Source organism: Anser anser (assembly GCF_964211835.1).
Source record: "Anser anser genome assembly, chromosome: 3".
Classification (NCBI taxonomy): domain Eukaryota; kingdom Metazoa; phylum Chordata; class Aves; order Anseriformes; family Anatidae; genus Anser; species Anser anser.
This window is the reverse complement of record NC_139722.1, coordinates 38097955-38111827: the sequence shown is the minus strand read 5'-3', so window position 1 is coordinate 38111827 and position 13873 is coordinate 38097955. Positions and strand designations below refer to the sequence as shown.

The following is a 13873-nucleotide window of genomic DNA, read 5'->3' as shown; positions in this document are numbered from 1 at the left end:
AATAAAAGCAATTTCCCTCTTCCTTCTCCGCTGGAAGAACTCAAGGTTGTGTTTAGGCAAGTGTGTGCCCAAGAGCTCTCTGTACCCATCTTTTATTCTACCGTGAAAGTAGAAACCAAACTAGTGTGAGCATCATCCTTGCATGCGCTTAATGGCACGAATCAGGAATTACTCAAGGACAATATTCTTCTGTAAATCAATTATATAGCGAAGTCATCTTGCTGTTGCTGCCGAAACTGTTCTTAAGCTTGCATGGCACCTGAAGTAACACAAAACTGAGAGACCAAGGTCATGTTCTTTGCCTGACTATAAGCTTAAACTTTCATCACTGCTATCATTTTGTTTGTATCTCTTCCATTCTGTACTTTCCATGCTGGGTCCTTGCTACAAACTTAAAATTGGTGAGTTCTGCAACTTTACAAGAAAAAGGTCAAAGTAGTACTGCTGCGTGGTTGGTTATTTGGTTGCTTGCCAGTGCACATGCTACCCCTTTCTGTTGACTTAACATTAGCATGTACCTCAAATACAGATCAGAAGATAATGCTGGCATGAGATGTACCAGGCTGTTTGACTTCAAGGGATCTAAAAGATGAGTTTCTGAGGTAGATGGATGGACTAAGGAGACTAGCTCTGTCAGTGTGGATGGTTCTCATTCCTTCTGATCTTATGAGGTGTTAGTAGGTTTTCCTAACTCCCTGCTGCTTGCAAGTGAATAGTAATATCCTGAGACTGTTTCAATCCTGTTGCCGTAAAATGTCAAGGTATAAGACTGCCTTTACCATAAATCTGACTGGTGTTTGTGGCAAGATGTTCATTTTAAAAGCCTTTAAATGAATATCTCCTGACAAATGTGTGTGCATCTGACATCTCTCTAAGGATGGCTGTAAGAAAAATAGTGTTATGTGGAAGTAGTGCTGTATCTGTGTAGATTCAGCTCTCCAATTAAAGTGCTTTCAGGCATGTCCTGTCATATTAGTTTTCATTGGTATAGCTCTTTCAGGGTTACTGTACATTCAGCGTGTAGTAAAATGACATGCATGCCCTTGTTGGCATTACTTTTAATGTCAAACTATGTTTTAGTAAGACTTGTGACATTGTTGTCTGTACTATATTTGTTGGACCAACATCAAAGTGGCTGGTAGTGTTTTTCTTACCACAGCTGTTATTCTTAAAGGATTTTCCTTTCCCTTCCAGTGTTTGATGGTTTAGGTGATCTCCTTATGCCAACTATGGTTCCTTCTGGTCAGTCTATAGCACCGGCAGCCACTGCAACAGTCACTCCTTCAGCAGCAAGCAAAGGCCTCGGAAGTGATCTTGATTCATCTCTTGCAAACTTAGTAGGCAGTAAGTGACAAATTTCTGATGTAAGTGGTGTGGCATACAATGATATTTGTTTGTAGAACCAAACAGCTGTACATTTTAGCTTTCTTTTTTCAAGGCCCTCTTATTTCTCTAGGGAGATCAGGGCAGCTATAGGCAGAAGTAGGGCCTGATTTGGGTAGCTGGTATTTTAGGGTCGTAGCTTGTTCCTCATTGTGTCCAGGATCTTAGCCAAATAGTAGGATCTATTTACTAAGTGTGATTGGTAACACGTGAGCATCCTGGGACACTGAGGGGCACGTCAGACTCTTGATGGGTGGGCCCTGAGTAATAACAGCTGGAATGGTGAAAACTGTCCAAAGAATCTGGTAGCACTATGGAATTTAGCCAGAAAAGTTAATGAAGACAATAGCTGACTTGTTGCTTAGTAAGAACAGGAGTAGCAGTGGGGTGAAGTGAGAACAATAGCCAAGAACAGATGTTCTCTCAGATAGTGAACTTCCCCAAAAAAATGTTCTTGAAATGCTAAACAACAACAACAACAGGTTCTTTCCTATAATAGAGATAGCCTTTATAACTAAAGATCAGTAGCACCAGCGCCTGTACAAACCTAACATAGACCCACCTAGGCTAAGGTATAATAGTACTGAAGTTGTACTAGCAGTACTGCATAAAATAGAATATGCTGTTCCTATATGTAAACACAACAAAGATATAACTGATCTAAAGATGCATACTATTCTTTTTGGTGTGGAGAGAAACAACCGTGTTTAGAAGTCAGCAGGAGTTTTAATCACTTGAGACCTCTTCTGCACATCACTTGGTATATCCAGGTTTGGGGGAGTAAATAATTGCACTTAGCAATTTGATTTGCAGGACTCATACTGATCATGTGAGAAGAGAATTTTTTTAAAACTTAGCCTAAAACTTCTTTCAGAGAATAATTAAGGAAACTACTTGGAGTGCGTGTGCATGATAGAACAGAAAAAACTGCAGAGCTTCCAAATAACATTGAGTTTTATCTGTATGAGTAAAATAACTTAATATTTCAGCATATAAAATGAAGAACAGAAACTAATGCTGTCATTCGCGGTAAATAGTTTTGGTGCTCTTAAATAACATTTTGTAGACCTAAATATATTGTCACTTTGGTTTGATTATAAAGCAAAAATGGCTTCTTCAAGTGTAAGACACCCATAGGGTTCCTCATAAGTTTGTCCTGTAGGTGTGTCTTATGCTATTCTAGTGCTATCTAAATGGAGACAGACAGAACGCCATTATTCTCTACAAGCCCATGTACAATGAAATGTGAGCTATTACTTTAATGCACTTTAATTTATTAGACATGTGACTTTCCTTTTTTCTTTTTTTCTTACACCTTTCAGATCTTGGAATTTCTGGTACCACTTCAAAAAAGTAAGTTCAACATTTAATTAAATTTATATATATATTTTAAAAAAAAATGTTCGTCTGTTTTATAGTCTTACATTGATTTCCATGTTTATTAGGATCAATGAATTGGTCACATGCCAGTACCCCCCTCCCAGCCCCCTTAACCAAAAATGAGCACTTCATAAAAATTCTGGGAAGTGTATTCTGTTCTATACAGATTCAATGAATAATTAATGTTAATTGTTCCTGATATAGCTTTTAAACTTACTGGCTTTAATCTGAGTTTCTAAAAATATATATGTATATATAAATCACTGTCTTCATATTGGGTAGCTGATTTCCAAATGAATTGTCCAGATAATAAATTGAATAGCTCTCCTCATTATATAGGCTAATATGTAATAGTTTTGTTATCTTTTTACAGACGCTGGATGTGCTTATCGTGTAGGCATTGGAATATTTGTAAAATAGAAAAGAAGTTGATTCCATGCAGTGAAAAGCTTCTTTTTTGCAAGAAGAAATATTGAAATCATTACACTTATTTTTGATTGTCTTAAGCTAACCAATTGCTTACTTCTGTGCTGAGTCTTCCTCTGTATCCAAGACTATTTTATGATGTGTGTACTTCAAGACGTCTTGTACCTCTGCAGAAATGATAGGAGGAAAATAAGTAAACACATCATAAAGTTTATTCCCCATACTTAGCTTCCCTCAGTCTACTTCATTCAAAGGGTGTAGCTTATTCCAGATAAAGCAGTCTCTAGCAAAACCCAGTTTTGAAACAGCCCTTTTATTCTGTTAATGATTTGTTTTTCTTGTATCTATCAACTTTTTTCAGAACTGAATGCTTTCTTCCTTCTTCTGTCTGAGCAAGATTTCCAGCAATGAAATGACCTTTCAAAGACTTCTATCAGGCAGCTCTACTGCCTGGCCCCAGTAGAATAGGCAGTAGCAGTCCCTCTTCCTACTTCCTACAAGGGTATATGCAATAATATGTTACATTCAATCAATACTAAGTAAAACAACTCTTTAATTCTCACCACAAAGGCCATAACCATGTAACTGACTTCAGTGTAGAGTGTAGTGGTGTCTACCACTAACAATCCTTGAAACTGCGTACTAAAAGTGTATCTTTCTGTTAATAACTTAAACTGCATATACCATAAACTAATGTAGCTGCAGGCTTAAAGTTAATGTACACTGCAATTGATATTCATTTTCACTGCGAGGGTATGCAAAGAATAGCTCTGTCTCTCTCCCTCTCTACTAGGGGAGATCTTCAGTGGAATGCTGGAGAGAAAAAGCTAACAGGAGGAGCCAACTGGCAACCAAAGGTAGCACCTGCAACATGGTCAACTGGTGGCGTCCCAAGTGGTCCATTGGTAGGTGCTTCATCCATCAATACCACCAGTATGAAACCTCACTATTTTAAGACTATGCAAATGTGCGTGTAGACACTACTCCTGTTTGTTTCAGCTAAAGAGTTTGCTTCATTATAAATGATATGATTGTTTCAAGTCACATTTTTAAGGCCAGATTGACTTGAACCCAGTGATAACTGGCTGTAAATGAAGACTGCTTTTTTTTGTGTCTTCCAAAAACAAAACAAAACAAAACGAACAAACAAACAAAAAAAGGAAAAACGAAAGACTTTACATATACTCTTAAAGTCTGGACATTTCTAAGAACAGTGTGTGGTTACCCCTATAGGTCTTGACCAGCACCAGGTCCAGGTAGATTGTCCAAGGCACAATGATATTTATCCAAAGCTGAAGTACTGGAAGGAAAGATTTTTTTTCTCAAGCTTGTTCATGATTCAAGCTTTCCTGAATGAAGTAGATCAAAAGACAACATGGTATTCAGACTAATCAGATGATTTTTGTTAGAGTAGTAGAAGGGTGTAGCTTCTTTAGTCCAGTGAAAGCAGTCTTTTCAAAAGGTTAAGATTCCCCTGTAAAATATACCAGATGACACTAACTTCGGAGGAAAGGGATTGAATTGAGCTTAGAATCTAAACTTGGCTCAAGAACAACTTATCATGAGTGATCTACAGGGCTAATCTGAAGAAAGGTCATACCTCATCAAAGCTGCACAGGGCATAAAACAGCCTCTGTTGGAAAAAAGTGGGGTGGAGGTGAAAGGAGAGGACCGTCGGGGCGAGCATGACCGGCTCAGTTCCTGCTGACACATTCAAAGGTTAATGCAACTCTAAGCATGTTCCAGCTTGTTCCTTAACCTAATGGAAGGTGCAAGAATTCCCTGAGGTTGATACTTCATTTAATGTATTAGTTGTAATGCTAACTTTTTTTCTTAATAGAGAGGCTGGACAATACTGTACAGTGTAAGTGAAAAATTTTTTTTGATCGCTTTTTATACTTGCTAAACATGAAGATACTAACAGCAGCTCACCAGCACTGCAGTTATTACAGCTGGCTTAAAACTACCTAGAAGCTACCTAACATGGCCCTTTTTGGATTGTCCATCCAGCAGACAGTCCTCAGGCAATGAATGGTAGTAGTGGGTGCTTGCGCTGTAATCTCAAAAACAATGGCTTCAAACTATCTGTGCTATACTTGGATGTGAACAATCTGGTGACTTGTACTATCTGAATTTTCTAACTCCTGTAATATCCTGATCTGGTAGTAGTTTTACCATCTGATAGGTAACTATCCTTTCTGGAAAGCTGGTTTTGATAGTAGTTTGTGAAATTTGTGTGCTACATGCATTTCTTCTACCTCTGTGCACATAAGTGTTTTTGAAAACCAGGACCACAGGAAAAAGTAAATACTGAGACCAAAATGAAGCATTCCTTCACATCATAGTTGAACATTGAATTTGAGACACTTAAATTTTGATCACTTCTTCCCTTCCTTATGACCTCTCAGCTTCTGGATTAAAATCAGCAGAATTTCACAAAAGCCCATTCCCTTGCGTGACCTGAGCACTTTGATGCAAAAGCAGGTTCAGTTTGTGTCTTGGCATGTGATGGACTGAATTCTGAACTAAGATGTGGTTCTTTGGCTACACTCAGATAGCTTTAGGGTGCTCACCTGATGTCATTAGCCCATGTCTTTCTATTCCTTGCTTTCCACATCCAAGTGTCCAGATCTTGTTCTTAGCTCGAGGACAGCTGAACTGGTAGTGCAATAATTGAAGTGCTCCCAGTAAAACATTCAGACTGGAAAAAGAGGTTCATAAGCACTCAACACTTTCTTGCCAATTACTATTGTTCAATAAATCTGGAATGGGTTATCCTGACTAGCCTAATGTTTCCTAAGAAACTGGTATATTTTAGTCTTGAAGCAAGGATCAGGGAAGGGCACTAAATGCAGTTTTTATAGAAGTGGACTCTGTAGTGAGTAATTCTTGCATATATCCAGAGATGTTTCTCTGCTGTCAACTGTAAGCATGCTGACAGTTCTGCAAGCATGGTGGGACATAACTGACTCAAGGTAGGCATTCAGGATTTAGAGGCTCAGGCATGGCCTTACGACTTCTGTAATAGCTTGGGAAATTGTGCCACTATACTTACTTAGGCCGCATGGTAGCAGTAATGAGGTTCCTAAAAATCCTACCACCATCTTTAAATCCCTTCTTTGAATGTTTCCTGCCTCTCTTTAAAGTTCTTATCAAGAGTTTAAGCACTGTTTGTATTGAATATACTTCTGCGAAAAGGAGAGACTTGCCTGCTTTCCAGGCCATAGGGAGACTGTGCATGGGAAATTACAGGCAAGGGAACCAAAAGGGATGATGTATAGGTTCTGCTAGATAACTGAGGTGGCCAAGTACAAAGGTATTGTTTTAATTGTGCCGTATGTCCACTACTAAACTAACATTTCTCTCTTCCTGAATCCTAGTAAAACACTGCTTTTCTGCGCTTATGTTTTATTTGAAAATCCATTGCATAACAAGTTCAACTTCCCTTTGGAAAGTTTGTAACAGTTGTGATTCTGGTTTAAGTGTGTGAACTTAGTTTTTAACTAAATTAATCTCACTGCATAAAAATACTATTCTTTTTTACTGGAAACTAATAACTATAGCAGTTACTTCCTTTAACTTTACACTCTGCTTAAGCTAGGCGTTGCTAACTTAAGGTTACATTAAAACCACTGCTATAGCAAGTGCAATGCTGTGTTGGCTATCAATTACAAAATCGGTATGCTTTTTACCTTGTGTAGAAGAAGGAGAAAAGTATGAATTTTCTTGGGTCTATTCTGAGTTGTATTCAGAAAATGAACTCCATTCATGAAGAGAATTGAGACTGTCACATTGGCTTTCTTATGACGAAGAAAGCTGAACATCAGTGTAAGGACTAACTCAATTCTTTCATTCTTCAGAAGCGTCATGGTTTTGAGGTTAGGTATTGAATACTACATAACAGTCCAAGTTTCTCAAACAACTCAGAGAATGCTTGAGATTCCATGCAGTATCGAGATATTTGGTGTTACAGACATTCTTGCCTTCTTTTTTTTTTAAAGCCTTTTTTTTTTTTCAGACAGGAGCCGTGCCTCCAGCAAGTGGTGTTCCTCCCACAGGAGGTGCTCCACCTGTCGCACAGCCAGGAGCAGCATTTGGGATGGTGAGTCTCTTTCATTACGTGGCTCTCCCTTCTTTATCCAGAAACGTACTCACAGTGCTTTAATTTACAGCCCCCAGCAGGAGCAGGCGTACCCATGATGCCCCAGCAGCCAGTTATGTATGGGCAGCCTATGATGAGGCCACCGTTTGGAGCTGCCACTGGCCCTGGTGTACAGGTGAGTGTTATCGTTAGATGAATGTTTAACTGTTATCCATATCGCTAGAAGGGAGTTGCGTATATATTATCTCAGTTCAAATTCTAGCTGTAGGTTTGTAAATGAGATTTCTTGTGGTGTCAGCTGCCTGACTTGCAATTGATCACATGAACCACCTTGATTTTTCTTTTCTTTTGTTCAATTGCCTTTTATGAGACCAATGGAACAGGTTCAGAAAGTCTTCTGCATCTAACTACATCCAAGATGTGTTTTGGGGGGGTGGGAGGTGGGACTGAGTAAACATGAAAGTGGAGCTGTTTGACAACTTTATTCTGTTCAGAGTTTGGCAACATTTACTGGAGTTGTGCTCTATCTTCCCTCTGAGCCCACCAAGAAGATTCTACAGAAAACTGAGCTGCTTATGAACAAGCTTAGGTCTCAAGTTCTTTGACAGCTGTTTCTTAGTAAATGCAAGTTGAACTGCTTTAGGCTAGTAGCGTGCTGGGTTTATTTCACTGCGAAATGACTGCATTCGAATATGAATTACCATAGTGTACATAAAACTGGAGAGTTCAGAGCAAGTTTTTCACTGCAGTGTGCAAATTTAAATAATGTAGAGTAGAATTTTTCCTCTAACGTAGACTAATGTGGAAGAATGTGAATTAAAGGTCTTAAACTTCAGTTACTCTGTTTTTTGTTTTTTAAGTGAGAGGTACATGGCAATGCTTCATTTTTCATGTACTTAAAGTATATTTACCTAGTCCAACACAGTGACTATCATATATTTAGATCTACAGGGGACATAAATTTGGACACATACAACCAAAGCAAACCTGTTCTTAGAGAACTAGCATAGTAATTAAACTATGTGTTGGGTCTCTAAATTGTTTAACAGATGGAGAATCTTTAGCATAAATTTCTGTGCATAAGAATTCTCTGGTATTTGTTGTGTGCAGGGAGTTCCTTATTCATTTAATGAGAAGGTCTTTGCTTAGCAGCAATTCTACATGAATCACAGAATAGCTGAAGCTTGAAGAAAACCTCTGGAAGTCTTCTTGCTCAAGCAGGCTTCTCAGGACCTTGTGTAGACCACTTTTGAATATGTCTAAGGACAGAGACTCCACAAGCTCTCTGGTCAATCTGTGCCAGTACTCCATCACCTGCACAGTAAAGAAGTGCTTCCTCATGCTCAGGAGTAACCTCCTGTGTTTCAGATTGTTCCCACTGCCTCTTTTTCTGTCACCTATCCTGTTTTATGCTTGATCAATATATGTAGAAGTTACCTTGGGATATTATCCTGCAGGTTTGTATGTACTGATACTTTAAAGCAGAACAACATAATCCGAGAAGATGATTATTAATAAGGAGGTAAAAAATAGTGAATGACTGCAGAGTGGTCTCTAGCTCCCAACACACGGTAGAGAACTGCTGTAGTACTCTCACATTACATTTGTCACTTAGAAAACCATCTGTCCTGCAGCCTGTTCCACGTCGTGCAGCTGCCTATCTACCATACTGCCACCAAAGAGTACAATCTTAGCAGGCTTAAAAATGAATCTTAAAAAAAAAAAAAAAAAAAAAAAAAAGTAACTTATGGTAATCTTTAAGAGCAGATTGTAGTAACTGTGTGATCACCCTTATCAAAATGCAATAGGCCAGTAACAAGGAAACACAGACTTATCAGCTGCCGGGGTCCTTCTTTAATATAACAAAAAATTAATGGAGTAATTAATGATGAAGTAGGTTGAGTAGGTTGAGTGAATGGAGACATGACATCCATTCCGTTGAACCAAGGATTCCCTCTAACTGGAAGCTAATGAGATTGGAAGTGCAGCACTCTGTATCCACTCTGACGCAAAGCTTTTAGCTGATGGATGGCCAGTAGGTGACACAACATAAGCCATGGTAGCTGTTCCAGGCTATTTCTCCAAAGTAGAGTTTAGTTTGTCGTAACTCTGAAAAGGAAAGGCCCTTTCCAGAGGGGAGGCAGGGAACAAATTATTTGCAGTATTTTGCTTCTGGGCAAGTCAGAAGTCCATCTTATCTTTGAAATAAAGTAGGAGGTGGAAGTTCATGCTGTGGCTCTAAAATACAATTTTTAACACTTAAAACCACGCAACCTTCCTTTTTTTTTTTTTTTTTTCCAAACATTAAGTCAAACAATCATCCTGTAGCAAACTACACTCCTTAAGTAAGGAACCACATTCCTGTTTAAGTATCTCTGGGTTTTCTTTGTAGAAATGGGAAGAACTTGAAACTGTTCTAAGTGAGAAGTTGTAGGTATTGAAGCTCTGCATTTCATGTACTTGGTCTTTTCCTGACGCCTTAAACTGTCTGTTCACATAGATATCAAGAATAATATTATGGAAGACATAAATTTTTCTCGGAGTAGGGTGGTAATCAAGGTGCCTAGTGTCCTGGGTAGGGTGGCAGTGGTGGAGAGTAAAGTCAGGATGGGAGAACTACTTGGCTCACTAGTAAAAAAGGATTGCATGGAACATGATAAATGGATACTTTCTATGGAATAACTGATTTTATGACCACAAAAGGAGGAATCAAGTAGACATATAGTCACATGTGTAGCACTCTTTGAGCTTTTCCTCATAGAACAAGTTGTATTTAAATGTCAGTTGCTGAGGTTTTCATATGTACTCTGCAGCACACACTCAGCTTATTCTGTACCTTGGTGTTTAATATCTAACAATTGCTTAACTTCTGTCTGGGTTTATAATCCTAACGGCATTCTTTCTTACAGGCTGAGAGTGATTTACAGCTGTGCTAACTAGTGTATGCAATGTCTTTGGCCTTGTGCATTACATCAGCCAAGCATTGTTAGCCCTGTAGTAAGGACAGAGATTAAACAATGCTTGAGAAAAATGGCAACATGCTGAATTTAGCCATAACGTAGAGCTTCATATGCTTGCAGTGTGCTTGTGTGAGACCCAGCTATACTTACCTAATGATTGTGTATCCTTGTCTGCTTTGTTTTTTTCTGCCTTCCTGTCTGGCATCTGTTAGCTTTCTCCAAGCCCAACTCCTGCTACTCAGAGTCCCAAGAAACCTCCAACAAAGGACCCATTAGCGGATCTTAACATCAAGGATTTCTTGTAAACGATAAGGTATTCTGTGACTGCCTGCATGTTACGCTGCAGTACGTATCTGGCACACAGATGTTGATTAGTCTGGTAGATCAAACGTGGTTGATAGAATTGTAACTTCAGAGATGTGTAGGAACATGCACTGGTAGTGTGGTGGCTTAAGCAGAAAACTGAATTCTATCTGCACTTTTAATTTTAGCCTGAAATATTGACTTCTGACTACTTTTTTTTTTTTTTCCTTTTCTGAAAGTAGCTGGCCAGGAAAGTTATCTTTAATCTATGATTTCCATTTTGCCCTGTTTCCGCTCAATCCAAGGGTTTGCTTTTTTCATGAAACTAATATTGAAACAAATAGAATCATAATAGCGTACAAGTAGTGGGGGCAAAACCATGCCAAGGAGGCTTGTTCCATGTTGTTACAAGGAGCTGTAGATCATTTCTGAGAGCTCTTGGTAAATTGTGGTAGATCTCATATCAGGTCTCGCGTGTGTGGAAACAAATTTTGTATCACAGGTGTGGAGAGATCAAAAGACGAAAAAATAGGGCTAGAAAGAAACATCAGATTGGATTGAACACTTCGGCATTTTATTTTTCAATTGGCTGAAGTAAGGTAAGCATTTTATAAGTAAGCCTAGAATAATTTGCCAGGTGAGGAGAAGACAATAATTACATATCTTTGAGGCCTTCTTTATAAGTCCCTTTTCTTTCTACCCATAACTTAATTTTAAGGCTTGTTCTAGGCTTTTTCTGTGCTTGAATTAGCAGCAGCGGATGGGATCATGCTAATCTTAGCAAGTACTACCTGGTTCCACTTTGTCCCCGTCACCAAATCCCAGCATTGAAGGTGTACCTGGGGCTTTGTGGAGACTTTCAGGAGTGGAGATGTGTTTTTATTGCTGGGATTCACTGCTTTCAGCTTGAATTATAGTAGACTGACTCATAAAGGTCTATGGGATGACAACTGCTTTACTGAAAGCTGGTAACATCTTTGAGGTGCAGTGAAGAGTATATCTGGTGCTTTCCCCTTAATTTTTCTAGAGCATGCTTTATTAGATTCGTTATTTCAGTTTTCATCTAACACTCTTTGTTTTCACAGCTGCAGTTTTTCTGACTGGATGACAAAAATGTGAGTTTGGAGTCTGCAAATCGATGCTCAGAGTTTCGAAGTGAGCCACCAGTACCAAACCCAGCGCTTACTCAGACTTTCTCTTACTCCTGAAACGTGTAGCACAGCTGTGAAAGTAAACATTAGGAATGTGTACTACCTTAGCTGTTATCCCTACTCTCTCTAAATTTGTGTACTTGGGTTATTTGTGTTTTACAATTTAAACAATGGATGTATGTTTCTGATGCCTTCTAGTGCTTTTCTGAACCTATCCCACAGGGGCAGATTATGCAGCTGTTGTTTGGTGAGCCATTTGGAGCGATGTCTGTGTTTTTTGAAGGTTTCAATGTATATAACTTTTTGAGGACACCTAAAATTTCCCTAAGATTCAATTTCTCCTTTATCTGTTACAAAATATAGTGTGATAATACCAGATCGTAAGGAAAACACTTATGAAATTGTGTGGAATACATTTTTTTTCCAGTCACAGGAATCTCAATTGTCGTGAAAAAATGTTTTATTTTTGTGACACTGTATATGTTAAGATAATTTAAAGTAATATAATGGTAAACTTCCATAACAAATACTTTTTCAATGATTTTCCAAGAATGAAAAATCATATCTGAATGAAATATCATATTTATTGCCATTTTGGTTTTAAAATATATTTTAATTATTTAAGTTTTTGCGTTTTAAATTGGCATATTTATCTATCAGTTCTTGCAAAATGCACTGAAAATAAGTAAAGGGTCAGCTTCTCTCAACGTAGTTGAAAAAAAAGCAGCCATAGTTGTGCTGGCATTAAGGGATTTCGAATCTGAGAGCACTCTTTGGTATATCTGTAGTCAAAACATTGCAATTGATGTTACTCACCTCTGTTTAGTTCTTATGTACATCTCTTAATTTAGTGCTTACCTGTGTATGCCATAGGCTAGTGTTTTCTCCATTTCCCCAATTGCGCTGTGAGTAGCTTTTGTACTATTGGTGATTAGATTTAATTCTGATCCAGAGATCCATGCCCTTTACTGTACATAATGTGTTTCTTTAATTTTTATTTGTTCTCATACTGTTTCTGCTGATGGCTTGGCTTAAGATCTTGACTCTTAAATGAGGTCACTGTTGATCAGTGTTACAAGTGGCTTGGCAGTTCTCTGTAAAAGCATACTGGGTTGGAAAGATCTTCACCTGAAATCTTTCAAATTAACTATTTAATCAATGTATGGTACCATTAAAAGTGGTTGTATCTGAATTTACTGTGGGGATAACATACACCGTAATGGGAAAGTTCTATAAAAAGCTAATTTCAAAATGGCTCTTCTTTCTTTGTATTTCAGTTTAAAAAAAAAATAAAAAAAAAAAGAAAAAGGAAAAAGAAAAAAAAAAGAAAACCCCAGTGCATGTGTGCCCTCTGAGATGCAATAAACACCTTGATCAAAGTAAATTTCTTGTTGCCGTTTTCCTGATTATTCAGATGTTGATCATGATAATATACTTTGAGGGGGAAAAAGTGTATCGAGAAGGTCCTTGTGAGAGGGAGAGGTGAATTTTCTAGTTTGATCTGTAACACCTAGGAAGGTTTCATTAGATGTTCATCTCCTTAAACTAGAATATTAGTGGAATAGTTGCGGCTGTGAGAGCTTATAATACTGGTCCTGATTCCTTTCCCATGAGGTATCATTACACAGCTTATTGAGAGCTAGCACAGCTGCGATGGCACAGGAATTGCTTGTGCTAAGGTACATCTTACAGCAGGATGAAAGGAGGAGAAAATGTTTCATACAATTTAGCTACATTAATGCCTTTCTGATGCTATTCACCTAACAAGTGACTTTCTGCTTTAGTACCAAGATGAAATGATGAAGCAGTACTGAAGGCTGCTTTAAAGCAATTTATAAAGAACAAAATACTGAAACAACTTGATCATCTCTGGTAAGGTCTGAATTTTGAACTGGGTTTCAAAGAAATTTCCAAGTTGCATAACCAGTAAGGGAGTGCCATTGCTTAAGGGGGTTTTTTGGTTCCTTTTTTTTTTTTCCCCTCTTATTTGCTGCTAACATTGGTATTATGAATCTATCAAATTTGGCTACTGAAAAGTTGTTTTGATGAACATACCTGGTAGATTCAGACTGTTCTGGATTATGAGCCTGTAAGGCTCTGCAAATCCTTGTGTTTTCTTGGTATTTGAGCACTAAGACCTGAACAAGCTCTGTAAATGCACTTCCAGG

The 13873-nt window shown here is 38.2% G+C and overlaps 1 protein-coding gene across 23 annotated transcripts in view; it reads left to right on the top strand.

Moving 5' to 3' along the window:
• SNAP91 (synaptosome associated protein 91) overlaps positions 1–13089 on the top strand; it is a 73258-nt gene extending 60169 nt beyond the window's left edge. For 12 of the 23 annotated variants that reach the window (XM_083828691.1, XM_083828683.1, XM_083828681.1 and 9 more), the window contains 8 exons: positions 1195–1344; positions 2706–2736; positions 3983–4094; positions 5030–5053; positions 7208–7291; positions 7362–7466; positions 10464–10564; positions 11640–13089. In XM_083828691.1, the coding sequence (XP_083684817.1) occupies positions 1195–1344; positions 2706–2736; positions 3983–4094; positions 5030–5053; positions 7208–7291; positions 7362–7466; positions 10464–10556 (599 nt within the window). In that variant the 3' untranslated portion in view covers positions 10557–10564; positions 11640–13089. The remainder of the gene's footprint in view (positions 1–1194; positions 1345–2705; positions 2737–3982; positions 4095–5029; positions 5054–7207; positions 7292–7361; positions 7467–10463; positions 10565–11639) is intronic. The other 11 variants (XM_083828684.1, XM_083828702.1, XM_083828701.1 and 8 more) reach the window with 3 other exon arrangements.
• Positions 13090–13873: the final 784 nt, after the last annotated feature.